This window comes from Tripterygium wilfordii, chromosome 8 (assembly GCF_013401445.1).
Source record: "Tripterygium wilfordii isolate XIE 37 chromosome 8, ASM1340144v1, whole genome shotgun sequence".
Lineage (NCBI taxonomy): Eukaryota > Viridiplantae > Streptophyta > Magnoliopsida > Celastrales > Celastraceae > Tripterygium > Tripterygium wilfordii.
In genome coordinates this window covers 3,816,001-3,843,433 of record NC_052239.1, presented here as the reverse complement: position 1 = coordinate 3,843,433, position 27,433 = coordinate 3,816,001, and the positions used below count along the sequence as shown (strand labels likewise).

Below are 27,433 nucleotides of genomic sequence, written 5' to 3'. Positions count from 1 at the left end.
TGGCATGCCCGGACATATACAACTCTATCTTCAAAAAAATTCCATGTCACGCGCCGAAACCCATGTTAAATTAAGACCAAGCAATAATATATTTCCTTATGAAATAAATGAGAGAATGACATCTTTGAAATGATAGAAAGAATGACATAAAACTTTATTTTTTTGGAAGTTTGTGATAATTGAAATTTGAGAGAAGTATACATGCACATGAAGGTTTTACTTTATTGGGGGTATATTGTCTGCATGACTTGACAATGAGACCCATAATAAAACTCAGTCAGACACAAAAAATAATGTGGTTTTTGCACCCATCCCAAAAATATGTGGATGTTGTTATGGGATAGGGGCTTTAATTGTTTGTTACAATTCTCCTTCAAAACTATCTTAAATCATAGATTAAAATGTGTTTTTGTTTATTTTGGTGTTGATAATATTGGAATATGATAGAGTTTGAAAAAGAAACTCAAAATCTAAATTCTAAAACTAAATTCTAAACTCTAAACCATGAGAATTAAAATCTAATTCATAAACTCTAAACCCTACTTCCTAATTTTTAAGCTCTAATATATAATTTTCAAACAAACTAATTCCTAATTTCTAAAATCTAATATATAATTTTAAAACAAACAAAACCATAATTTAAGATGGTTTTGGTAATAATTGTACCTAAAAATTGGAGCCCCTCCCTCTCTCTTATTTTTGTAACAAGTGTTCGACTCCAATATACTTCTTCCGTCTCCATTTGTTTGTCATCCTTTGAAAATCTAACTTTTAAGGGGATATCATTTATACAATTCAACTACATAAAATTATCATGTTATTCTAAATTTACCTTTATTTATGGTGGTATTTTTTCCCCTTGAAATAAGGGTAATTTTAAAATACAACAACATAATTGTTAATTAATGAAAAAACAACATAATTACTAATTAATGAAAAAAAGTTATATTAGTTTTGAGACATCCCAAAATAGAAAGAAGAACCACCAAAATGGAACGGAGGGAGTATTAAACTATTGTTGTTTGCATGTTTAGCATTACCATTTCCTCTCGATTTATTATATTTAAATTATGTACGTAAAATGTTGGCAGAGACATTCTATGATGAGCACTATTTACACTCCTAATTTAACCAAACACCTTATTAACCCTCCAAAAACTAAACAAATAAAAAAAATAAAAAACCCTCCAAAAACACTTATCTATGACCACCACAATTGATGAATCTTATTTGCACCCATCATTTACTAAATACACCCCAAAAACTTGTAAAGAACCTAATCTATCAACCACCCCATTGACCCTACTGTTCTCATCCCCAAATCCTTTCATGTACCTTATCTGTTGCGCAGAAAAAAGCACCCATCACTCCATCGGTTCATCCGTCCATCGTCGTCACTTCGAAATTACCACGATTTCCCATCACGGACACACACCTTACTTAGCTCGGATTCCGCATTTCTATAAATGGGCACTGAATCAAATCCAACTTCTAAACCAGCGTCTGCAATAATTTCAACACCAACTTCATCGCCGAGTGGGAAGCGAAGTAGAGATCCGGAAGATGAGGTTTATCTCGACAATCTTCACTCTCACAATCGTTACCTAACCGAGGTTTCTCTCTTCTTTACTATTTTATAAGCTTTGATTTGAAGTCTTGAAATCTCGCAAACTGTAATCATTTTACTCTTGAAATGCTTATACAAGATTGATTTTTGGAGTGTTTTTGGGTTTATGGCAGCAAGTGCATTTGCTGGTGCTGCCATGGGAAGCAAAGCGTAGGCAAATCAAACCTAGAATCGAATTGACGGGAGTCCATGTGGTGGTGGTGGTGTTGTGGTCTAGGACGGAGACAGAGAAGAGAGAAGAGAGACGGCAGAGCAAAGAGAGAAAGCAAGAAGTAGGGTGTAGATTGTAATTTTTCAGAAAACACAAAAAATGGGTGTACTCATCATAATTGTTATAATTTTAAGTGGGGTTTATTTAGATTGAGATGTACATAATAAATTATGGGGTACAACTAAGGTCATCTAATTTTTAGCCACTAAAATCATACTCTTGTTCTTCTTCCCCTAACTTCGAGTTAATTAAACTTTACATCACTGAAAGATCACAATTGTTTCAACTCAATCACCCAATGTCAAATTGTTTTAACTCAATCACCTATTTTCAAATTTGTTTCAATTTCATCACCCTGGGCAGATTTCCACAAATATGGGCAATCAACCTTGCCTACATGGCATTTTGACCGTTAAGTGTCTAACGGTGCTTACGTGTAATATTTGAAAGAATAAAAAAATCAAAATAAAAAACGTAAACAAAAAAAACCGTAACCCAACTCACATCACGTATCCCTCATGCACGATTTGCGCCGCTCCTCTTCTTAGCCCTCCAAAATCTCCCTTTCACGAATCACCCAACTCTTCTCTTCTTAGCCCATCAACCTTGCGAAATTCATCTCCCTTGATCGAAAGCTCTTGCTACTGGTAAGTGATGATTCTGATGTTCTCTTTTATTATTTTTCAAATTTACTTTAATTTTTAGGTTTATTTGAGTTTGTAAGAAATTTGGGTATTAGGTATAATTTTTAGGTTTTATTATTGTTCTCCTTGGGGTATTGATTGTTTTGTGTTTGTTTGCTTGTTAATATGCAGTTTAGTTGTTAGAAAATGACTCAGTCTGAGGTTGTTGATTGTCCTCTTGATGACGAGGATGATGACATCCTTGATGCGTATATGACGAATTTGGAAAATAATAAGGTTCTGTTGATGTTAATGTAGGCAGTGGACATGGAAGGAATAAGGATGGTAGTGATGGCAGTGGAGATGATTTCAGTGGTAGTGATGGCAGTGTTGATGGAGATGGCAGTGTTGAACTTTATGATAGCGGAGATGATGGTGGCAGTGGTGCTTACGGCATTGGTGGTGATATTGGCAGTAATGAAGACCTCAATTTGGAGTACGAATCAGAGAATGAGGACATCTTGTTGTATGAAGATGATAGTGAAGATGGAATTAGGAGACGTAGGATAGCAAATCCAAAGTTCAATCCTAAGGTTACTTCAGAAGAGTCGATATTTGAACTTGGAATGGAGTTTACCGATCTAAAAGAGTTTAAGAATGTTGTCAAGAGTTATGCAGTTGATGGTGGCTATCAGATACAATTGGCGAGGAATGAGAAGACAAGGTGCCAAGCAAAGTGCGATGAGGGTTGCCCGTGGATGATATGATGTTCCCAAATTAAAGGGGAGAGTACTTTTCAAATCAAGACATATGTGTAACAAAAGACTTGAAAACAGACAAGCTGATAGCACATGGTTATCAATGAGGTTGGTAGACAAGATAAGGGAGGAACCAAAGATAAGTGTTGCAGATTTGGTGACATATGCAAAGGAACACATGTCTTTGGCAATTTCAAGGACACATGCATATAAAGCAAAGAAGAAAGCCCTGGAAATCATTGAAGGGAAGCATAAAGAACAATACAGTAAGCTGAGAAGTTACATATCCGAGGTTCTAAGGACCAACGTTGGTAGCACATGCAACTTACTAGTGGATAGGGATAGACCAGAGGACCCTGTAGTTTTCAAGCGGGTATATATTTGCTTGGCTCCCTTGAAAAGTGGATTCCTTGCATGATATAGGCCTTTAATTGGTCTAGATGGGTGTTTTTTGAAAACAGTTTATGGTGGTCAATTACTTACTGCAGTGGCACACGACAACGCTAATGGGATTTTTCCCATAGCATGGCCGGTTGTTGAAAGGGAGAATGGAGATTCATGGGAATGGTTCTTAAGAAAGCTATTACTGGATATTGGAGGGTTTGATAGGAGGAGATGGTGCTTCATTTCTGATAGACAAAAGGTATTACATTTGACACTCTTTTTTAATGTTATACATTCTATATTAATGTACTTACATTGTGAATGTGAAACAAACATCATGTACATGTAGGTCATGGGACTTGTCTGGCATACCATGCACTCATACTGTGGCTATGATTGAATGGCTTCACAAAGATCCGGCAAACTATGTGCATCAAGCATATACAAGGGAAACATATTTTAGGGTGTACCGACACAACGTGGAACCAACAAATGGAGAGAACTTATGGATTGCTCCTGGTGGTGATACCATCATACCTCCTCCAATGAAAGTACTAGTTGGAAGACTAACAAAAAAGAGAAGGAGAGAACATGATGAGCCTAAGACAAGCAGTTGACTGAGAAGAAGGTATCCAAAGATAAAATGTGGCAAATGTGGAGAAGTAGGTCGCAATAGAAGAGGATGTCATAATCCTGCAATATCTCAGGTAACTTCTTTTAAATGCAAGTCATGATATATTTGCACAATATTCTGTTACTAACAATATCAATTCTAATTTGACAATATGCCAATGTGAATGTTAACGCAGAAATGGAAAGCCCTGCTGGAAGAGGGGGAGTTAGGGGCAGGGGTTGTGGTAGAGGTGGTAGAAGGGTTGGTCCAATGAGAGGGGGTGGCAGTGGTAGGGGCTCTACTACATCTACTGCAGCATTTGATGGATCAACCAGCCTTAGAAAAAGGACAAAATCAAATGCTAGGAGGATGCCAAACATTGTTTCTACAATTCAGGGTGCAACTAGCAGCTCCAGGTACACTGTCATGTTAAATGCAACTCAGGAGTCCCTCACAAGAGCAAGGAAGTAGTCATAATGTTAGGGTCGTGCTAACTAGATTAGTAGATGTTTTGGAACTGGATATTTTTGCATCTGCCTATGTATTTGCAGCTGGTTATCTTTTCAACAAAATGATGCTTTTGTTTTTTGTTGTTTTGAATTGGTGCTTCATAGTCATGGTGGTAGAATATGTTTTGGTTTATAAATTCTTCCGCCTATTTTGGTTTAGAATTAGAAATTGTAGGTGTTAATGTAAATATTTAGATTTGGAACGAATTTGATCTTTTGAGTCGTCAAACCAGCTTCTCGAAATTCTTTATGGGTCTGACGTGATGAACATGGTAGATGGCACAACATCTGCCCCCAGTGAAACCGTAATGGTTGATTCAAAAAATGTCCCCAAGCCAGCATCTGAAATAGGCTATTCATTTTTCAGAATCAAGGAATGATACTACCTCCGGTGAGCCCTGCAAACATAAAGGTTAGACACTCTGATGCTCTCTCTACGGCTGAAGAATGAAGTTCCTCGCCGCCATGGTGGTGTGGAGAAGGAATTGAGAATTTCATTGTTCTACTCCTTTCTTCTTTTTGCTTTTGTTGTTTCCATAGTATAAAATGCTACTGATAAAGTCAACAGTAAATCTGCAATTGAAGGAAACAGTGGAACTTTGTCTACCTTTGTGCTTGCTTATGATTTTATGAGTGCAACATGTTTATGGGCCTTTTCCTCAGATTCATGTGATAATTAGTTAATACTCATCTACATGACTCTTTTGCTGGATGGTGTGTTATTCTGGTATGTAGACTATTTTTTATTTCACTGAGAATAGGCTAATTTTGACTGACTTATGTTTTAAAAAAAAATGGAAGTGGAATACTTGTATATGCATATACTCCTGAAATCTTCCTTATCGAAGTTGCGTTGAGATTTCAATTTTTTTTCCAATTTTCCTTAGAAGTGACTTTTTGATCATAGATTAGAGGGGTATTAATGCTTGGTCTTTCACTTGAAGAAGAGCTGTGTCTGTGTACCATACGCAACATTGAAAAGGATTTAGGGCAATGTTCCTCCTGAAAGAATTTCTGTTGATTTTCTTAATTTGATAAGGAATGGTTCTCATTTCAGCCTCTCCACATATTATGTGGGGAGTAAAATCTGCGTATACCTTGCATGTCCCCTACACCGCCCAAGCGGGAGCCTTGTGCATAATTGTTGTTTACTTGTTACTAACCTATTGTCCATATAATTCAATATCGTCAGCTCTTCATGCCTTTGATATCCTATAATAAATTAAGAAAAGGAAATAAACGGCTGTCACACCTTTGACAGATTGGTAAACATATTGACTACAAAAGAAAACTTGGCCTGATATATGAAGATATTATTACATATTACTGCTGGTCTGAAATACTTATAGGCTATTTTATCACTCATCATTTTTCCTGAGTGAGGCGTTGTTTTGGTGCTTTCTGTCAACAGTAACATAAGCCACTGTATACGGGAATTGATGATGCTTTAATAAACTACTTTGTGGCCAAGCATCGTGTTTCCTTTTTTCTTTTCTTTGGCTGTGTTAGAATATATATATGAATGATGTGAAACACCCCAAACCACTTTGCCGTTCAACCCAATAAGTTAACTTGTTGGTTTGGGGCGTTTCACATCATTTATATATATATATTCTAACAGGCTGCTTGTGTTCTTCTGGAAGGTAGAAGCTTGATATTGAGGTTGATCTCTTACAAGCTTAAGTAAATTTTAATTTCATATTCCTGTACAGGTGACTCTGCAGCCATTTGAAAAGTATTTGCAGTTTATCTGAAGTGTTTCTTAGTTAAACATTCGAAGGAAGTTTAGGATTTACAGGATAGATTACCTTTGGTTAAATACTTTCTGAAAAATTTCATTATGTAGCATTCTGACATGGGATTAGGTGAATTTTATTAAAGATTTAAGTTCAAATCTCAAACAGCACACGTGGTGGTGTAACTCTCAGATGGATGAAGAGTTGATGAAAATAATTTATGATTATGGCATCGTGAGAGAAATGAAATAATTAAGTAGATTAGACGCACAATGGATAAGCTACAAGTGTTGCAGCCCACTAAATCGTATGTGGAAGCTCATATAGTTGCATGCCATGTTCAAAATAAACTGTTTGGGCAAAGGTAAGTAAGGCAGTTACTTAAATTTAGTATAGCTGCAAGCACTAAATCAAGATATCTTCTTCTTAACCCTGTAGGAGGTATAACAACTGAAATGGTGGAAGAAGACGGAGTTGGCTAGGAAGAACTTTGCCAGGTTTTTGAAAGATAAGAAAAAGGCCTGAAAAGGCATGAAATAAAAACGTTTCTTTTCCAGCATCTGTAAAGAAGGGCAAGGTAAAAATCCTAGGATTTCATTGAGGTTAGAATTTGACTTCTAGAGAATAGTAACAACTTGTTTTTGATTGAATCTCTAAGGAAAAGAAGTTGTAGAACTTTTATAGCTGCATAAATATGTACTTTTAATTACCAGATGCATAGAAACTTTACATAGACTATTCTTTACTTTTCGATCTTAATTTGATAAAAAACTATGCCTTTAAGAAGCCTGATAATGTCAACTCCAAGTACAAGGTTAAATTGACTTCTCTGAAAGCTTGGACCAAAAAGCATTGCAGTCTGACAATTATATGTCTAGAAAGGGGGATTTCTTATTTGGATTTGTTGGAGTGCTTTCGCAGTGATAGTTTTATTGTTTTTATTTTCATTTTTTGGAACAAAGGGGTTATTTCTGCTTATCCTATGATGATGTTACCTTATTTTTCAATATTAGTTCCTTGTAGATATTCCGTAATTTTGTTGTTGTAAGTTAATTATGAAACTGACACCAACTTTGTGTTCCTTTAATATGCATCCATATATGATATATCATTTCATTTTCAGTTTTCACCTACAAAACTCCTACAGATTTTGTGCAATTATACATCATGGTATTAGTTGCAATCTTTTGGGTATCTGGTTGGTAGAGATAATTCTAACAAGGCTTGGAAGGCTTTTGTTTTAACTTTTAATTGACTTATTAACAATCATTTGGTAACTTCAATTAATTTGAATCGTAAAAATCAGGTAATCATCCTAAGGTATGCTATTGTCCACATTTTATATCTCGAATGATGTAGTTTTAAACTACTGATGTAGGTTTTGTTTAGGTTTAGGATTGAGCGAACCAGAAACCTAACCTCAAGTTAATCCCAAAATCAAGAACCCTAGGACAGAAATTTCCCAGTTCCTAGGTTTTTAAAGCTGAAACAGAATGACAAGCAGACAAGATGTCAAGAACCATAGTTTATCCTTTAATTTAGAACAATATTGCCCTGAATCTGTCAGGTGGGGTGAGCATGTATCAATATCTCACTGAATGTGTAATGAATCTCTCTTTGCGTAAAAAACTATATTCTTCTATTTCTGAGGCAAGCAAGTCTTTACACAGAGGTTTACGACCATTGGTTTAAGAAAACATTAGGATCCCTAAACCTGATATACGCAAACATAATGACTAAAAAAAAGACCTAGAATCACACAGGTGAATTCAAAGGGAAACCCTTTTTTACAAAAGATTCCTCGACTCTTAAAAAAAATTAATTTTTTTCAATCTAATGGCTTTCTGCATCAATTTCCTCTTCCCCACAAGAACTCGACTCAGACGAGTAAATGGAGAAATAGTTGCTGATGTGGGGTAGCTCATTCCAGTAACTCATCTTCACAAATCGAGCCGTAGGAAAGAACTCGACCTCGAATTCTGAAGTGTTTGCATCACTAGCATGACGCATCTGAATCATCTTTGATTCACCATATTGCTGGCATCTTAACTTGTTCAAACTCAGATTGTGCTACTTCGGGCACATCTTGCATAAGGATATCTTCTGGTGGCTCATTGAGAATGATATTCGATTCTTGTTGAAGTACATTGGAGATAGCATGAGGCTGACCAGTAGTGTCTTTTTCCAAAAATTCTACTGTAAAAATATCTGACACTTTTGCCACCTTGTTGTCTTGCTGGAATTCATTTCTAGTAGATAAATTTTGAGCTTCTTCGATATGCAAAGCATGCCACCCTGCTACTTCTTCACTTTTAGCTTCCACAATCTCACATTCTTCTACCTTAACCTTCCGAACTTCAGCTTCAATTGCAACTAAACTCACCCTTGTCTTAAAACCAGCTTCTTCCTTAGTCTTTTGAAAACTTTATTCCATAAAAAGTAAACATGCTTAGATGTCTCTGCATAGCGGTTCTTATTGTTATCCAGTCTTTTTACAAGATAATTAATTGATGCTGCGATGGACTCCAGTGTAAACAGGTTACAAAAATAGTAGGCCGCGCATAACTGTCCTCTGATACCAACTGATGAAGTTGTAATGTTTCCCTTATCTGTCATATATTAATTTGAGAACTTTGCCCACCTTTCTCCCCCTATTTTGACTTGAAATATTTACTGGATTAAGTCATGATGAGTGACTGTTGCTGCTTCATATGTGTTGTATGTGCATATGTGTGAGAATATATGTGCAATTGACTCAACTTTCATTACTATTATACCAGTATAGTGTCTTAAATGTATGTATATATCACTTAGGAAATTCTATTGAATTATGGAATATTGCCATAGCTTGATTTTTTCTTCAAATATTCTTTTGAAGTTCGGAGTTTTGTTTCTAAGTTTCTAACTAGTAATTATAATTTATTATTCAAAGTATGCACCACTGCTTGGGCTTGATGTCACACATGGATGAGGGCTTCTTGTTCTATATTTATGGGGTAAGGTATTCTTACGACTTTTTTAATCAAGCTGCTCAAAATTTCAGATTTTTTTTAGATGCTTTTCGTTGGCCCAATTTGAAAATACGTCACATCTTTTAACTTGAAACACTGAAAGTGTGCATTTACTGCTCTCTCTTCTTTCTATTTATTTTATTTTCTTTATTTTTTTAGTAATAAAAGAAAGTTGTTGCTGCTCTTCATATAGTTGAAGTCTTGAAGATCTTATGTTACTAGCTAGAACTTGAAAAAAAGTTCATGATTGTTATGGAATGGGAATTTTTGTTCCTAATATTTGTGAATCTTCGTTAAACAAATATAGGTAGCACGATCCATACAAATAGTTCAATTACATTGATCATGACAAATTTTTTTTATCTGTTTCATTTTAATGATAGAGTTGTTTATCTTCTTTCTTTTTTTTTATCTGTTTTATATTGCATAAGAAGCTTTTCCTTTATTGCATAAACTTACAGCAAAATATGGAGCTTGTTTTATAGAATCTATATTACCATTTCAATATTCCCGTTTCTGAACTAATTCCGTGTAATAGCTGAAATGAGAGATCTTCTGTAGAAACTTGGTTCTTTTCTGACTGTGTGGCTAGTTGCGGTGGTCACTGCTGACATCTATCCCTGGCTGCCTTTGCTGTTAACAATGTAATCTGTTGCAAATTTTAAGAGATTTCCAGGTTGATATCAAAGTGGAGCTTCATGCTTGGTAGCTAATGAGAACAAAATTTACCCTTATTTTGTTGATTTTGCTGATGTCTCGTTGCTGTGAGGTTGTGGCAGGCTTAATTGGAGATTGAGGGGTGTATGCAGATCATAGCTAAAGATGAGTGCTGGTTGTGAACTTCTTGTCTCTTCATTGACATCCCTTGCCCCATAGATCTGAGACCCATCAAGACTTCTGTTAGGATGAGGTAAACAATAAACCTTTCTCTAAAAATTTCAAGACAACCTCCACGTGCTCTGTGGTTGTGGCCTAGACCTTTTTTTTTCCCTTAAATGGGACTGGAATCATTGACGATTGTGGATTTTTTTTCCCGGGGGTTGGGGTGACAATGACATGCATTTGGTCATTCTTAGGTTTATATGTATATAAACTCACTTGAGGTGCTAGGGGAGCTGAATGGTTTTTTTCCCCAATTTGTTATGCTTTTGAATCAAGTACCTTCTTTTGCAGTTCTTTATTTTCATGACGGATGAGGTCTACCTTCTTGAGAAGTTCCTGACTCTCTTTATGAATGAGAATTCCCTGCAATAAAGTCAATGACGGTCAGTTATATGCATTTTTTCAGAAAAATGACTTCATGGAAACTGAAGTGATATCCTAACATACCTCATGGGTTAGTTTTTTAATTTCATCAGTTAAAATTTGGTCCTGCAGAGACAAATAAATGCATTTACAATGATATAAGTAATATGATCAATGTAATCTTGAGTATGTAGGGTGCAAGTTATAGTGGTGATTACTAGTCTGAACCTTTTTCATGCGGATAACCTTCAAACTCACTTCGAGTTGGTTTTCCAAGTTCTGTAGATCTTTAACACTCAAACCAGAAAGTTCTTCCCCCATCAGTTGCCTGCATGCGTCAAGGGGACAATGTTTGGCATGAATGGCTAATGGTTGAAACCTATAACTTGAATGGTGAATCTAATAAATTTTAAGTAGTGTTCTTCTATTTATAAAGTGCATGCTTCTTTAGGATGAGGAAACATATCCGTATCTTACACAATTTTCCACTTCTGAATTATGATATGCGTATGTGAAGTGGTATGATAGGAAGAAACAAGTTCTATTGCAAATAACTTGGCTGTAAAAGAAGCAGAAATGAATGACATTCACAACCATATGGCATCCCCTGAAATTTGGTTTTCTCTTCATCAGCTCATTCATTGTTTACTTTTTTGAATCCTTTGATAACCTTCACTCATTCGGACTTGATTTAGTGCTCCCAGGCAATGCCTACAGATTAAGAACTAAATTCATCCAGCTAGTCAACAGGGGTTATAGGGGATGTTGATGAATACCTATGGCATTCTTGCAAGTATAGTAGTTGTTGTCTCAAGGTTGCTACCTCCCTTTGCCAAAACTAGCAAAAACAACATACATGTAATGAGAAGACATTTTGAAATGGAAATATATATATAATATATATGCTATTGAATATTGATGTTCAAATAAAATGAAGTAAAATTGATGCTTAGATATTAGGTTCTTGCAGATCATTTTCTTTATGCAGCATGAAATCAAACTTGTGACCTGGAGATGCACACACACACACACACACACACACACACACACACACACATTATCATCATCATAACCTCTTTTTTAAACATAGAAGATGTTGTATCTCAATGCTTGAAGATGTTGTATCTCAATGCTTGGTATTCAAAACATTCATTTACTGCATTAAAAATAGTCATCGAACTTGGATTCGAAATTGATCAGAAGTTGGTGTGAGAAAGGTTGTGCTTGTACTCTACATATCTAGATTCTACTCTAATATCTGGGACTCTCTAAATTTCTAGCATTATAAAAGGGTGGAAGGATACCGACTTATTATGCTGTTCCTATTTTCTGAAGATATGAACGAGAAAATGTGTTTTCTTCTAGGCATCTTTTGAAAATCACAAGGTAAATATTGCTCATGTGGATGTCAGCAAAAACCAGTACTCTTGGTAAATTAAAAATTGGGAAAGACAAAATAGTTTTTACCCTAATTTCTGAATAAGGATTCAATGGCTGCTGGTTCGCGTCTTGAGTTTTGTTGAAGCGTTCAACAACAGATTTCATGCTGAATGAAAAGTACAGGCCAAATACATTAGACCCCATAATCTGTGTAAATTCATAAAAATAGTTTTATTGTTACAACACAAAATGGCACTTTGGTTTAAGAGAGCATCTCAGCAACGCAATTTATAGAGAATGAAATACAAACAATAAGAATAAGATTTGAGTTCAAAGAGAGTCTTCGTGTTTATCAAAAAAAAGAAGAAAAAGAGTCTTCATGGCCGCATAATGAAATCTGTTGTGCTGAGCCTGAGATATGTGTGCCGCACAAAAGTTCTCATTAAATTGAAAGCATTTTCGTCTACACCAAGAACAATGGCACAAATTTATGAAATTAGTGAAGGCAGAGCAAATCAACACAAAAAATTGAAACCACAAAAAACACTTAGGGTTGTAGAGAAATTAACGATATAACAAAACCGATCGATCGGTGTTTTTTTTTTTTTTTTTAAATTTACATATTTCTTTAAAGAATTGACTGAAAAACCAACTAATAACTAAAATAACCGACAATAATCGACCGATTAATTGATTAAATTCATGTAAAAAAATCAATCGTTTTCACCCCTTGACATCTCTAACTAAACTGGCGCACTCCAAAGACACACTTCCCGGTCAGATCTCCCCAACAAGAACAAGCTACCATTCAAAATTTTCAGCCAAATGATCTCATTTTTGGAGAAAATGCTTTGACAAAAGTTTATATATATATATATATATGTACTAATTAGTTGTCTTTAATATATTTATATATGATTTACATACTTGAATAAAGTTTTCGTGGCTTTTTTATTAGATAATGCTCATATCAGCTAAAGAAGAAAAAGAAAGACCACCAGGCATCAGAATGTCAAAACACAAACCAACAACAAAATTATAAAAAAAGGAGAGATACAACTACTAAGCTAGCAGGAGATTAAGGCATTCTTTTTATATAAACCCTAAACTCTAAACGACTACATTGATAAAGAAATAACTAAGAACAGTTCCACTTTATATTCATCAGGGTAAGGTTGTATCTTCTCTCAAGATAATAATAATAATAATATTATTATTATTTAATAAAACAAAATCAATGAAATTTACTCATATAAACAAAATAGAGAAAGTGAAAATAAATCACTTATATACGAATGCAACTCTTTTTTGCTAACGTGTAACCCACCTAGCTACCCACCGTATAATTGACTGGTAAACCCCGGGGCACATGAAAGACCCCGCAATCTAGTGGACTAGTTGAGACTTGGGGTACGACCCATTGCAGGGAAATAATCGAGGGTGGCATTCGCACATATTGGCTTGAGTAAGGGCCCATATTGGAAATTGCGATAATGAAAATACCCATAGGACTTAAACTCACGGTTTTCCGTTTGCAGTTAAGAGTTACCGTGGTCAAATTTATCATCTCAGCCAACGACCCGTTGTTTATATAAATTCAACTCATCGAACAATATAACCTATTTTGGTGATATCATTGTTTTAGTAATTCATACCAAAATAAAAAATTCATTAAAACACGTAGGTTAATTTTTCTTGTGCGGAAATTCCAAAGAAACAAGAAGATGATCATGAGATGAGAGTGTAGCTAGCTGCTAGCCTGTATATTTGTGTGTATCTACAGCTATATATTGTGATGATTCAAGATACCTTAAGCTGACCATGCATGCAAAATTGCTAGTGAATACACGACAAAATCTTCATCTAATTAATTAACACCCCACACAATTCAAGGATTAATTGTAATTATATGATAACTACAACGTTAATCCATATACATATACACAATTAATATATATATATATATATATATATATATATATTGCTCCTGCAAAAACAAGTTGATGAGAGAAGGAAGCAAGAAACACACATATAGAGTTACTTTCCACACATATATGCAAGGGGTGGGAGAGAGAGAGAGAGAAGATATTGGCTGACCTAGTGCTTGCATACTCATAGAGCTTGCCAGTACCGGAGAAGACGATGACTCCAACTTCTGCGTCGCAAAGAATCGATAGCTCCCTCGCCTTCTTCAGCAACCCATTTCTTCTCTTCGAAAAGGTCACTTGCCTGGTTGTCGAATTATCGATCTTTCTAATCGCAATCTTCCCTCTCCCCATCTTAGTTTTGATGCTGCTCACCTTCTCTATATAGCCAACATCACCAATCAAAGACATGATTAATATATACTAGGAGGCGCGCCAAAACCCATCAATTTTCAATAAAACCATAAGTCGAATCCGTGCACCAGTCTCCCACAGTGACAAACACAAGAAAATCAAATCAAGTCTAGAAGCACCAAAAATTATGGAGAGATAAAAAAAAAAAAAACTGAGAAAGACTCATTTGAGCAAGAGAGATCGAAACTATATAAAAGAGAGCAGATCAAACTTATTACAGAGCTTACTTAATTGATTTGTGGAAGATGTAAAGCAGCCAGCTTTGGAGAAAAGAAGTGTTGATGCTTTATATGGAAACCCAAATAAACCAGTAATGGTTTATATAGTGTGTGTTGAAGCGTACACATTTTTGTCTACAAGCTGTTACTGCGATAACAACTGTCATGCCTAATCATCTCCTCTCTTCGGCTGGAGAATCAGAGGAGCAGTTAAATGTTGGATGAAAGGGGCTGATGTAGTTGTATAGTTTAATATATCTTTTTTAATCATGAAAAATTATATTTATATTTTGATCACCTTTACGAATTTAATTTTATATGATAATTATGGGTCGTTTGATATAAACTTAGATGTTTAATGTTGTTTCGGCGATAAAGAAGTGTTCGTGACAAGCGAGTGTATAGTTCTATACGCGCAAGAGTGTGTGAAAGTGTTGAGTGTTGTAAAGATCACCAAAACAATCGGCGTTCATGAACATTTATCCAATTATCCTAAATAAATAAAAAATAAAAAAATATGGAAGAAAGAGAATTTTTTTTAAAAAATAGCCCAATTATTTATTTCTATAAATTGACAACTGTGTCGATTGTTGGGGTGGCTTTAATGAATTTCTCATCGATTGCGTTTGGCAGTATATCTTTGTATTCATTTTAATGAAGCCTAAAAAATAGTTGATTAAATTATATACTCGCTCCGTCCCTTTTTATTCATTAAAGTAAAAATAGTATGATTATTTATGAGGGTGTGCATTAACATGATTTTATTTTTAATAAGAAAAAAAGCGGAATAATGCTTTTTTTTTCCAAATTAACTGTGTATCGAGCTGATCAATCGAAAATTTTTAAGAAAAAACTCTTATTATTCTGTGGTAAATGTTGAAAACAATTAACTTACCAGTAAGCGATCGATCATAGTAGTATTATCAAACTACTCAAAAAATTTTATTACAAGATTAATATACATGAATTAACCCAAATTCTACAAAACCCTTAGAGCATTCGCAGCAGTTTTCTCATCTCTATCCCTATTTTATAGTGCCATAGGACCATTATGCAGTATAGGGATTCAATTTTTGCACTATGCACCCAACAAATTCCTTATACATGTTCCCTCTATCATCAAATTTGAATATTTCTACAATTCATTAATTTTTATCTCCCCCAGTTATAGACATATTTTTCTTAATAATTAAAGTATTTGGTGAATACTGATAATGAAAGAATGGAAATTGATAATTGACAAACACAATTTCGTTATTGATCACCCAAAGAGTATGTACCCATCAGATTGTTATATCTCTGTAAAATTGAAAAAATTCAGCAAAAATCAAAATAAAATAAAAACTAAATCAAGAACATTGAACCCTAGATTTTATGTTTCGACAAAATACCTTCAAATCAAATGATTTCAAAAATCTTATATATGAGACGAAGGCAAAAAACTAATAGAGGAGAGCTGCATGTGTTGATTTCTTCGATTCGACGCCAATGGAGAGCATATGAAAGTTTTGGAGAAGAAGAGTTCTCGTCTCTCGCAAATGATTTCACGCGTTCTCTATCCCTGTTAAGGATTGGTGTGTCAATTTTAATGAGATGTAAAATGTAATTTGACACACATAGTCAGCGCTTTTTTCACTCCCTCACCCTAAGGAAGGAAATAAGATATAGAGAATAAAGTAGAGAGTTATATAAGGATAGAGAAACTGTTGCATCATTATTTTTTGACGTGTTCTTCAAATATGAGGATAAAGAGTTGGATAAGAAGACTGTTGGGAATGCTATTATATATTTTTATTCAAATACTTTCACTCCTAGTATGGGGAAGGAGCATAATCTAGAGTGGAGTTACTATGATTTGAACTGAGAAATCAAATTGCATCAATTGTTTTATCAATTGCTTGGCAAAGATTTCAAATCTTCTTATTAGTTATTAATTTTATTTTATTTAATTTTAGACATATAAAATGGAGGGATGACAACAGGGCGGGATGGCGTGACCCCATATGTGGATGTAGTTAAAATAAATAATGAAAAAATGAAGCCGCTCTTGTAATTATTAGTTAATTAATTAGTGAAACTTATTGAGTAGTACTTTAGCTATTTCTAGGTTGCACCCCAACAATTCTACTATTGGACAACATATTCATTTGTGACTCCATTTCAAAAATATAAATAAAACAATGAAAACAAGATAACTCATTTGTACTTATTAATTTGTTTTATATCAGAACAATAAAGTATGTGTTTTTTTTTGAAAATTTATATTGATTTTAACTACACCAGGTGGATTTAACAAAGTATAGAGTACTAGTCTATCATTTTAAGGGAAAACGTGCACGCAAAATGTATATACTTGTATTTGTTCTTTGTTTTTTAAAATACCACAAACAATTACGTTTGCGGTTGGAATTTAATCTTTGGCACACATATGTCTAACCCGGTCGATTATCAATCAAGCCAATTCTTGTTGGTGTATTTGCTCTTTGTTGATTGTTTGTCATACACATTGTTTTTTACATTATACTTTAAAAGGTAACATAAACATAATCTACAGTTTATGTACGCTTCGCCCGCATAGTTGTAATATGGTTGCCCATTGCATTGCTCATTTTGCTCTGCAATGTTCAACTTCATATGTGTGGAGTTTATTACATGAGCCCGTTTGGCTTCAAGAAACTATATTGACAGATTTATTGCCGCATAATTCTTAACAAAGTATAAACTTTCCTTTCAAAAAAAAAGGTAACCAAAGATATCGATAATATATTAATACATCGTTATTCCATAAAATTAATTAAATTTAAAGTTTATTTCTAAAAAAAATTAAATTTAAAGTTGTGAGCTAGTCTTGAACCGGACATTGTAAGTGTCTCCAATTAATTTGCATAATTTCATTTTCATTTACTTTCTTTTTAATTAAGTTGAAGAGAGATAATTGAAATTTGAAAAGGACATTTTCGTGTAAGACTGACAAGGTTCTGAAAACTGGACTGATCATCGACTCAAAAAATTTATTAATTCATGGTCCATTGGTTCAACCGGAGTTGGATAGGGTTCAAACTGATTCAATATACTAAATTAGTAGATATATATTACGTATAAATAATAAATAATAAAATTTTCATATTTCATAATACTCACAATAATATAAAAAAACTTGAACAAATATAATAATACAAGTTTTGCTATTACTCTTCGGAGGAAAGTTTTATTTTATATAAAGTGTAGACATAATTCACTGCACATAATGTGTTCGAAGAAAATATTAATCGAATCATAAATACATTTAATTACTTATTTTTTGTTTATGTACATTTGATAAATTAATATTTTTGTTTATGATTGAATGGTTATCTTTATCACTTGGTTATTTCAATTTATTTTGTATTTTCTCTATCGTAGAGACTCCATTATAAATTGTAATTTAAATACTATAATGAAATATATGACCTAAAGGGTCTTTAATAATAAATGTAGTGTGTCTTCTTATTTAGGTTTAGGGTTAGTGGTGGATCAACTATTGTGACATTGGAGGGCTGGCCTCCAATGAAATCATGAAAAATGGTATTAGGCAGGTGGTTAAAAAAATATATCAGACCCTCATTCTTTTATTTTAAGGCCTTCAATGCCCAAAATACACTGCCTTTTATCTTTGGATTGTGTTAAGGCACACGTTCCCAACTATGAAGAGCCCATGAGCTCACAATTGAGAATGATGCAGATAATACACTTAACTGGTTTAGGAAGTTGCAAGCACTTACACAAGTACTCATGCGTCTCTTAACAATTATCACCTAGTACTTTATTATTTGTTACTGATATATGTCTATTTGTAATCTCTCTTGAAAATCAAGTGTAGTTTTCTAAAAACTATAGACATTACTTGGTATCGGAGCTTTAAGGCAAAGGCCATGACCACTAGACCTAAAATATTACCAACTACGTCCGACAATGACACAGTGTCAATACTTCCTTCCTTAACCAATCTCCAAATCAGTTACAAGACACTTCTATTCAGCAACTCACTCAATCAATTTTGTTCTATCAAGTTGGATAGAAAGAATTATCTATTGTGGGAAATCATGATCTTACCTATCATCCGTGGAAACAAGCTAGATGATTTTATATTTGGGATAAAGCCATGTTCACCACAATATCTTTCTGCTGTTGTTGCTTCATCATCAAGAGGTGCACAATTTCAAGTAAATCTTGAGTATGATGAATGGATGACTATAGATCAACTTCTTCTCGATTGGCTATACATCACTATGTCCATAACTATGTCTTTTGATAAAAGTATTGTCTAAGAAATGGTGAACTTGGGACATGATTGTTTAGGCAATTAGTTGGAAAGGTGATACTTGGAAAGTAATCTATAAAGTAATGAAAAGATGAGAATCAGAGAGGCTAGTCGCCTGAATGTAGGGCTCACCACTTGTCGTGAGGAGATATAAAGAAAGTGTCTTATGGTAAATGCATATGCATGATTTAACTGACAATGTAAAGAAAGAATAATCAAACCTGAGATCATCATACTTGTCAAGTGAGGTCATGATGGAGTTGTAACTTTGTTCACACTTAAGAAATCATTCTATAACTGGTCTATATATGGGGACATGCCACAAGTTGAGATGGCACATGACGTCTGCGGTTGATTGGTGCAATACTGGGCAACTGTTTGGTGGTTGTTAGCTTGCAGGTTGGTGTGACATCTGCTATGGGTGACAGACGTGACGTCTGATGGGTGTCAGATTGCATGACACATGATATGGGTGGTTGGTTGGCTGTGAGCTTTGATCTTGATGGACCTGCAAAATAGATAAAATTATTGGGTTTGAGCCCATGTTTTGAAGGTTAGTGGGCCGAGACACTTAATCCTTTGTGGACTTGCATTATCAATTTAAATGTATTGGGCCCATGTTTTGGAGATTAGTGGGTTCAATCGATGTTTGTAATGATTTTTGGTGATGTTGTATTGAGCTTTGATGCTCCATTCTCTGCAACAACTATATTGAGACCTTAAAAAGACACTCTTCGTAATCTCTTTTGCACCTGCTTGATATGCTATTGTAATTAAGCATGTATATATAAGGAGAGCAAGATTATTATTATTATTATTATTATTATTATGCGAAAAATCTCTTAGGTGGGTTAATATTACGGAATCATCTTATAGACTCTCTTATGCGAGGAAGGTCTCGCTCCGACACTTAGACGTGCCACATAGGTGCCACGCATGCATTTTCCGACCTCAATCTCACTTGAATGACGAAAAGGGTACTTTCCCATAGTTGAGATACTAAATTGGGGAAAAAAGAGAGTTTAGGGACGGGAAATGAAACCATGCATATAGCTGAGGGACGAAAAATTATTTTTTGTCACAAAACAATTAAGAAAAGACAGAAGCTTCTAGTTAATCCTTATTAAACAAATCAGGAATATATTTTTATGAAAACTTCTCTATATATATATACAAGAATTAAAATTGAAAATTGATTTGCAGGCCTAGAGGTTGAGTTGTATATTTGGCTGAATTGGTTGTGTTCACTTATGTTTGTTTGGTGTTAGTGTTTGCGAACATTTCGAGAGGGGAGAGTTTAGGAAGGATCGACCCGTTTTATCATCTTATAAGTGAGATGGTAATTTTTTAAGTGACATACAACTTTGAACGCACCTCTCTAAAGATACAAAAAGTCTAAATGTCCCAACAACTTTATATCCCAGCAATGTCCCAGTTAGGTGACAAGCTGACTGGATTGTTGAGTTGGATTATTTTCAAATAAAAATTCTCATTCTCGTAAATTGTGTTAGGTCATAATTCTTGTTCATACAGCCGCCTACATCTGGCTTTACTCGTTGCTGGTTATGAGACCACATCAACGATCATGATTTTGGCTGTCAAGTTTCGTCACCAAAACTCATATGGCTTTGAGTCAGCTCAAGGTATTGTTTGCATGCTCAATTTTTTTTGTGTGTGAACTCATTAAGAAGTGGAGTAAAGCTTTTTGGTCCACATGTAGATCTATAAGATTTACGAATCTCCATGCCACTCGAATTCGTGCTTGGCATGTTCCGATTCATCCTTGTTCTTCATTGCTTTGATCTTTACTTTTGTTGCTTGTCTTGCTTTGACATGTAGCAACTGAGTAGAGTAAAAAATCTATGGGTTTATTAAATTACATTTTTATTTGATCTTGTAATATATCCTTTTCATGGTAATTTCTTCCATTGAGTTTTATTTTATCTCTTTGTTGTTTAAGGCCAATTTGAAGGAGAAATTGGCAAGCCTATATGATGTGGAAGACCAAAACTCAATATCGGTTTCTTTGTGGATGCTTCTATTTTCTCGATATGGATCTCAAACGTATGCGTTACGTAAAAACAATGTAATTATTATCTACGTACCTCAAAGACAATGTAATTATAGTCGGTGTAATACAAAAACGTTGTAATTACAGTTCAATAATGAAAAATAGTATAATTGTATTATTTTAAAAAATAATGTAATTAAGAACTGTTTGTGATAATGAAAAACAATGTAATAATCGTCTTTGTAATTCAGATTAAATGTAATTATAGTTTGATATTGAAAAACATTATAATTAAATTTTTTTTGAAACAATGTAATTAAGAATGACTCGATAAAATATATAGACAATGAATCTTGTTGAAAAGAGTCTTACATGCTAATTTCGAATATGTAATTTTTAAAAAATCTAACATGTATTTTGAGAGATAAAATGTTTTAAATTTTCATTTAAGAAAAGACAAAGTAAAAAATAGTGATGTCATCAGGTGATGTCAGCATAGATAGGAAAAGAAATTAGATCAAGAAAAAAGGATATTTTTGTCCCGGGAAAATGACAAATCATCTACTTTTCATGTCACTTGGTGATATATCAATGCCACATATACTGGGATGCTTTTGGAACAATATTTGCTGGGATATGTAGTGCTCCCGCTAAAGATAATGTAGACAAAATTTTTTTAGAATTTTTTTGTAACTTTTGATCTTTCAGTGATCAAAATAAAATTTTGGTTATCACCAAAAATTTTATCAACCCATACTTTTTGTGTTTTACTGTTCTAACCATCCCGAACTTTTTTGCTCTTCAACTCGGACAGACACTCTTACCAAGTAACCTCAATTATTAGCACATGTGGTTTATAAGAGAAGCACAAAACCTCAACAAACATCTAGTGAACACAATCAATTCGGGTTTCGAGTTTGAGTTTGGGACGAGTTAGGTTTGGATTTGCGGGTTTAAGAAACAGATATCCGACCATTAATGAAAATTAAAAAATATTAAAAGTTAAATGGTAAATGGGTACCCGGTGATAAACTATTATGGAACGGTTACAGTTTAAGAAATTAAAATGATTTTGGAATGATTTTGGTATAGAGTACCTTAAATGGGAATGATTTTGGTATTCCTTAATTAAAAGGACACCCGAAACGTTGTCATCCCTACTTGAGAGCCCTGTTAATAAGAACAAAGTCGCGCAGACCTCAGGCCCAAAGCGAACAATAACTTAAGTGGCTTGGGTCAAACTTTCATCCCGCCTCCTTAATCTACTTTTCTCTACGGTAAAATTTAAGAAGAAAAAAAAACTAGAGTGATTGTACATGTTCAAACAATGATGTATACAAAAAGGAAAAAAGAATCATACTATAGAATTAAATTACATTCAACTTTTCAATTGAAGAGGACATGGAATGAGAAGAGGAATTCATATATGACATAGTTACAGAAGACTTTGAGGATATGGAGGTGTAATCTTGATTTGAATTCTGGGTTTGGGTAACTACTCCATTGTCATGAGTGGCATGACGATCATGATCACCAGAAGATAAGAAACGCAGCATTTCAAACATTTCTTGCGACGGAGTTAGATATGCTAGCACTGGCATTTGTGATGGTAGTGTAGGCAATGGAGCCTCAAAACTAAGAACATTGATCACTTGCCGTATCGAAGGCCGGAATGTGTGGTCTGGATGTACGCACCATAGACCTACAAGGATCAATATCTTGACTTGCTCCTCATCAAACTCTCTGCACAATTTGGGGTCTACTGCATCAAGTACATTCCCAGTTCCATGCAACTCCCAAACCCATTCTACTAGTCTTATTTCTTCAGCGTTCTTAGGATCCGCAGCCTTTCTACCAGAAGCTATTTCCAACGCAACGACTCCGAAACTATATACATCTGTTGCTTTGCTAGCCTTGCCTGACATTAGATATTCAGGGGCCATGTAACCCATGGTCCCTGCCAGCATTGTGGTTTGACACCCTTTTGCGTGGTCAACAAGCCTGGCTAACCCGAAATCTCCAAGCTTTGCATTGAAGTCGGAATCCAACATAATGTTGCTTGATTTAATGTCTCTATGAATCACGCAGAAATCACCTTCTTCGTGTAGGTAAAGTAATGCCAAGGCCAATCCTTGAACAATTTTGTATCTCAAAACCCATGTCAACAAGCTTTTACCTTTGAAAAGGTGAGCGTCTAGGCTTCCTTGAGGCATGAACTCATAAACTAGTAAGAGATCCTTTTCATGGCACCAGCCAAGGAGCTTCACCATATTTTTGTGCCTTAATCGGCTAATGACCTTCACTTCTGATGCGTATTCTTTGACTCCCTGTTTAGATGCACTTGATATCCTCTTTACAGCTACATAGGAGTTCAAGTCTTTTAAAAAGCCTCGATAAACCGCTCCGAACCCTCCCTCTCCAAGCATATCTTCTTCTGCAAAGTTTTTTGTTGCCTCAGCCAATTCAGTAGAAGAAAATTTCTTAGGTCCTAATCCCCTTTGAAATTCATCACCAAAAGAGACTTGTAATACTATAGAAACATCGACATTTTCGACTTGTCTCATCTTCTTCGTCCTCGAACGGATATGAAGTAAAACTAGGCAAATGATCAAGAAACAAAATCCAATACCAAATCCTACAGCCAAATCCCTTTCTTCCCGCTCCGGATTTGTGTCGGAAAATGGACTTGGCTTCTCCCTTAATGGAACAGATTCATTCAAACTAGAATAAGAAAAAGATGAACTTGAATTGAAAGCCCATGAAGAGATGGTATTTATTTCAAATGCATTTCCAGTGCTACCGGAGAAGCCAATAGAAACCAATTGAGGCAAGATTTTTCTCAGATCAACCTCATAAGAGATTTCTCCTACACTGCGTTTCTTACTTTCCCTATCAACATAAGCAAACTCAACACTTAGATTTTTCTTGATTGAATCATATGTGATCCATACCTCTGTCTCGGTCCCATTCGGAATACTGCTGATCCAAGGCACAGTTTTGACAGAGGCCATGGAGTCAATGTTGATTCCTACGTGATCAAATGGTGGATCCCAACCATTTTGATGAGTATCAAACTCAACTGCAACAAATGGAAAACCCGCTTTGTCGAAGTAGTTACCGGCATTCGGAAACAAACCAAGACCACCACCACCAGTTAAATTAGAAGGAAATTGGAAGGAGTATGGTGCAAGAAAAAATGTTAGACCATCGCCGTAAATTGAACCCCCTAACGAGTTGATGACGAAGGTGAAATGGGTAGTGAAGCCTGAGAGATTTCCAGATTTGTTGTCCCAAAGCTGAAATGCTTCTTTGTAAGTTGCGCGACCAGAACTCCCTTCCTGTCCCTTGTCGCGCAAGTTCAAGGTAAGTTGAACCGTACCGACCACCACGCTTGCATCTCCCTCTGTCTTAATTTGTGGACTATTTGAATCAAAGCTGCTAATGTTGAAGCCCGAGGAAGCTACAGCTTCTGGTGCGAGTACAAGAAACAAGAAACTACAGGTGGTGAAAAGGGTAATCAGATTATGATCAAGAGAGTTCATGAAATTAACAGCAATCATGGTTCATCAAAAAAGGGATTGGAGGAGATTACTTGCTATTTTTCTCATCGATATCTTGTTCATTGTTGCATCGATAGGTCTTATGTCCAACACATATGAGAATTCTTGTTTATCCTAATATTGATGTTTTCTAAATTGTTTACCAAATCAAACGTTGTCACTTAGTTGGCTATAAAAAAAGGCCCACAGGGCCTTACAATAAGAACATTATCTGTCCATGCAATAATACAACATGCTGATCCAATAAAACAAACAAATCAAAACTCAACATTATCTTAAGGTGGGGCGGCCGCCCACCTTTGGCTGTGGGCGAATCCGCCTCTATCTGCCCTTCCTTTGCAGCCACTTCAAAACCATCGTTGGGGTGTCCATTGGTTGCTGAAAACAAAATTTTTATAGATAAATTAATATTTAATAAAATAATAATCTCGATTACATAATATTTTTGGCCAGTAATGATTTGGGGCCAACATGGTAAATTAATATTTCACTAAATTTATAAGATAATACATTTAAAAAAAACACATAGGTCCCACTTGTTATATAAATTAATAATCAAGGTTTTGAAAACCGAAGCGGACCGGTCCTTGAACCAAAAAACCCTTCGATTCACGGTTTAAATGGTAAATCAGGGTCAAAACCGGGTTCGACCGGCCGGTCAGGTCCGGTTTTCAAAACCCTGTTAAGAATCTCATTATACTCCAAAATTATATATATGCATGACTCAGTTAGGAGGCCGTAAAACATGACTCCAATGTTACTTGTTTCTTTTTTGAAATTGATGTCTCCTTGGACCTCATCTCTAACTTTTCTTAGTGCATTAAGAAGCTCTGGTGTCGTGTTCTCGTATTGTAACAAAAAATTATACAATGTAATTGTTGATTTGAGTGTATCTTTAAGCAAGACGGGCTCCAGTACAGAATTATCGTCTTCAACTTCATCTTCTTTGTCATTTCCCATGACATTCTCAATAATTCGCTCGTCACTCAATAACTTTGAATTTTGTGGCCATCTACGTGGAAATACTAAACAAAAAACATCGAGAATTAAATAAAATTCAACTTTTCAATTGAAGAGGACATGGAATGAGAAGAGGGTTTCATATATGACATAGTTACATAGGACTTTGAAGGTATAGAGGTGTAATCTTATTTGAATTCTGGGTTTGGGCAACTACTCCCTTGTCATAAGTGGCATGATGATCATGATCACCAGAAGATAAGAAACGCAGCATGTCATACATTTCTTGCGGAGGAGTAAGATATGGTAGCACTAGCATTTGTGATGGTAGTGTAGGCAATGGAGCCTCAAAATTAACGACCTTAATCACTTGCCGTATCGAAGGCTGGAATGCGTGGTTTGAATGTACACACCATAGACCTACAAGGATCAATCTCTTGACTTGATCCTCATCAAACTCTCTGCACAATTTGGAGTCTGTTGCATCAAGTACATTCCCAGTTCCATGCAACTTCCAAACCCATTCTACTAGTCTTATTTCTTCGGCATTCCTAGCATCCGCAGCCTTCCTACCAGAAGCTATTTCCAAAGCAACGACTTCGAAACTATATACATCTGTTGATTTGCTAGCCTTGCCTGACATTAGATATTCAGGGGGCATGTAACCCATGGTCCTTGCCAGCATTGTGGTTTGACACCCTTTTGCGTGGTCGACAAGCTTGGCTAACTCGAAATCTCCAAGCTTTGCATTGAAGTCGGAATCCAACATAATGTTACTTGATTTAATGTCTCTATAAATCACGCAGAAATCACCTTTCTTCGTGTAGGTAAAACAATGCCAAGGCCAGGCCTCGAACAATTTTGTATCTCAAAACCCATGTCAACGAACTTTTGCCTTTGAAAAGATGAGCGTCTAGGCTTCCTTGAGGCATTAACTCATAAAATAGTAAGAGATCCTTTACATGACAACCACTACAGTTTCATGCAGGGGCCGTGAATGTCAATGTACAGTTAGTTGGCTAGAAATGAACAACACTTGATATAATCTAAATAATCAAATATAATCTAGATAATGAACCTTACGATCCAAGATTAACGAATATAATCAAACATAACTTCAAAGCACTAAAACAGATTGCAAACACTTGAAAATTCAGATTAATTCTCATAAATATGTAATAGATCAAAGTTCAATCACATGCATTTTGATCATTCAAACATATATTCAACATCAGAAACATAACAGGGTGGTTGCTTAGTGGTTTATTTGCTAGGCCTTATATATATATGGTGTGTATTTTGGGAATGTGTTGGGGAGACCCAATAGACATGACTGGTCACCTCATCCCAACTTAAAACCATAAGCCTTTACGTTACGAGGTGATGTTTATATATTCTTAGTGTAAACACCATCCATACGTTTATGCCAATAAAGGTTAAAACATTTGTCTTATTGTTTCTTTTTTTTTAAAAAAAAAACAGTACAGATAAAGGCATGTGAGAGGTTTTGTGTAATTAACTTTCTTTTGTGGGATTTAGGCATTTAGCCTTGTTCTCCTTGCACGAGCTTTGTCCCGATCTTATCTGTCATTGGCATAAAGCGGGTTGGGTTGGCAGTTCGAGTTTAGAGCTGGCTCAACTATCCGATGAACATGTTGACATTGGGAATTCTCAGTTATAAAATAATTGTGATGTTTCTTAAATCACACACACAAAAAAAATCACAATCTTGAATATTTTGGCTCACTAGGCTATTGAACAAAATGTGAAAAGAAGTGTGATTACCAGTCCCTATTGTCAAGCTGACCCAGAAAAATTCAAGTCATTTGAGGGACTTCTTTCTTATAATAACTATGTTGAAATTGCAACATCTCATTATGTAATTGTTGATTTGAGTGTATCTTTACGCAAGACAAGCTCCAGTACAGAATCATCGTCTTCAACTTCA

At 35.1% G+C, this 27,433-nt stretch overlaps 2 protein-coding genes and 2 long non-coding RNA genes across 7 annotated transcripts; 2 read left to right on the top strand and 2 right to left on the bottom strand.

Moving 5' to 3' along the window:
* The first annotated feature begins 2,335 nt into the window (after positions 1-2,335).
* LOC120004341 lies at positions 2,336-4,808 on the top strand. Its single transcript, XR_005469511.1, has 3 exons — positions 2,336-2,485; positions 2,654-4,310; positions 4,413-4,808. It is a non-coding gene; the product is annotated as an uncharacterized LOC120004341 (long non-coding RNA).
* A 114-nt stretch (positions 4,809-4,922) lies between these two features.
* On the top strand, positions 4,923-11,730 carry LOC120004339. 4 transcript variants are annotated; one of them, XR_005469509.1, is made up of 5 exons: positions 4,923-5,137; positions 9,394-9,457; positions 10,252-10,382; positions 10,646-10,737; positions 11,422-11,730. It is a non-coding gene; the product is annotated as an uncharacterized LOC120004339 (long non-coding RNA). The 4 variants fall into 4 exon arrangements; XR_005469507.1 differs by lacking the exon at positions 11,422-11,730 and having other exon boundaries at positions 10,646-10,892; XR_005469510.1 differs by lacking the exon at positions 11,422-11,730 and having other exon boundaries at positions 9,394-9,462; positions 10,646-10,892.
* Positions 9,394-14,376, bottom strand: LOC120004338 (MADS-box transcription factor 23-like). Its single transcript, XM_038853666.1, has 7 exons — positions 14,195-14,376; positions 12,185-12,263; positions 11,494-11,555; positions 10,946-11,045; positions 10,802-10,843; positions 10,634-10,717; positions 9,394-10,350 (listed from the first exon to the last, which is right to left on the bottom strand). Exons 1-7 carry the CDS (start codon positions 14,374-14,376, stop codon positions 10,204-10,206), a joined length of 696 nt encoding a protein of 231 aa, XP_038709594.1. The 3' UTR covers positions 9,394-10,203.
* A 7,956-nt stretch (positions 14,377-22,332) lies between these two features.
* Positions 22,333-24,584, bottom strand: LOC120003550 (L-type lectin-domain containing receptor kinase IX.1-like). Its single transcript, XM_038852568.1, has one exon. It carries the CDS (start codon positions 24,523-24,525, stop codon positions 22,333-22,335), a length of 2,193 nt encoding a protein of 730 aa, XP_038708496.1. The 5' UTR covers positions 24,526-24,584.
* Between the last annotated feature and the right edge of the window lie 2,849 nt (positions 24,585-27,433).

Excerpts from the sequence above, each read along its gene's own strand:
- LOC120004338 (XM_038853666.1), bottom strand. The coding sequence starts at position 14,376 with ATGGGGAGAGGGAAGATTGCGATTAGAAAGATCGATAATTCGACAACC. Across the intron at positions 12,264-14,194 it reads TATGAGTATGCAAGCACTAG|CATGAAATCTGTTGTTGAAC; the intron begins GTCAGCCAATAT and ends CTTTTCATTCAG. Across the intron at positions 11,046-11,493 it reads TACTTGCAAGAATGCCATAG|GCAACTGATGGGGGAAGAAC; the intron begins GTATTCATCAAC and ends TGACGCATGCAG.
- LOC120003550 (XM_038852568.1), bottom strand. The coding sequence starts at position 24,525 with ATGATTGCTGTTAATTTCATGAACTCTCTTGATCATAATCTGATTACC.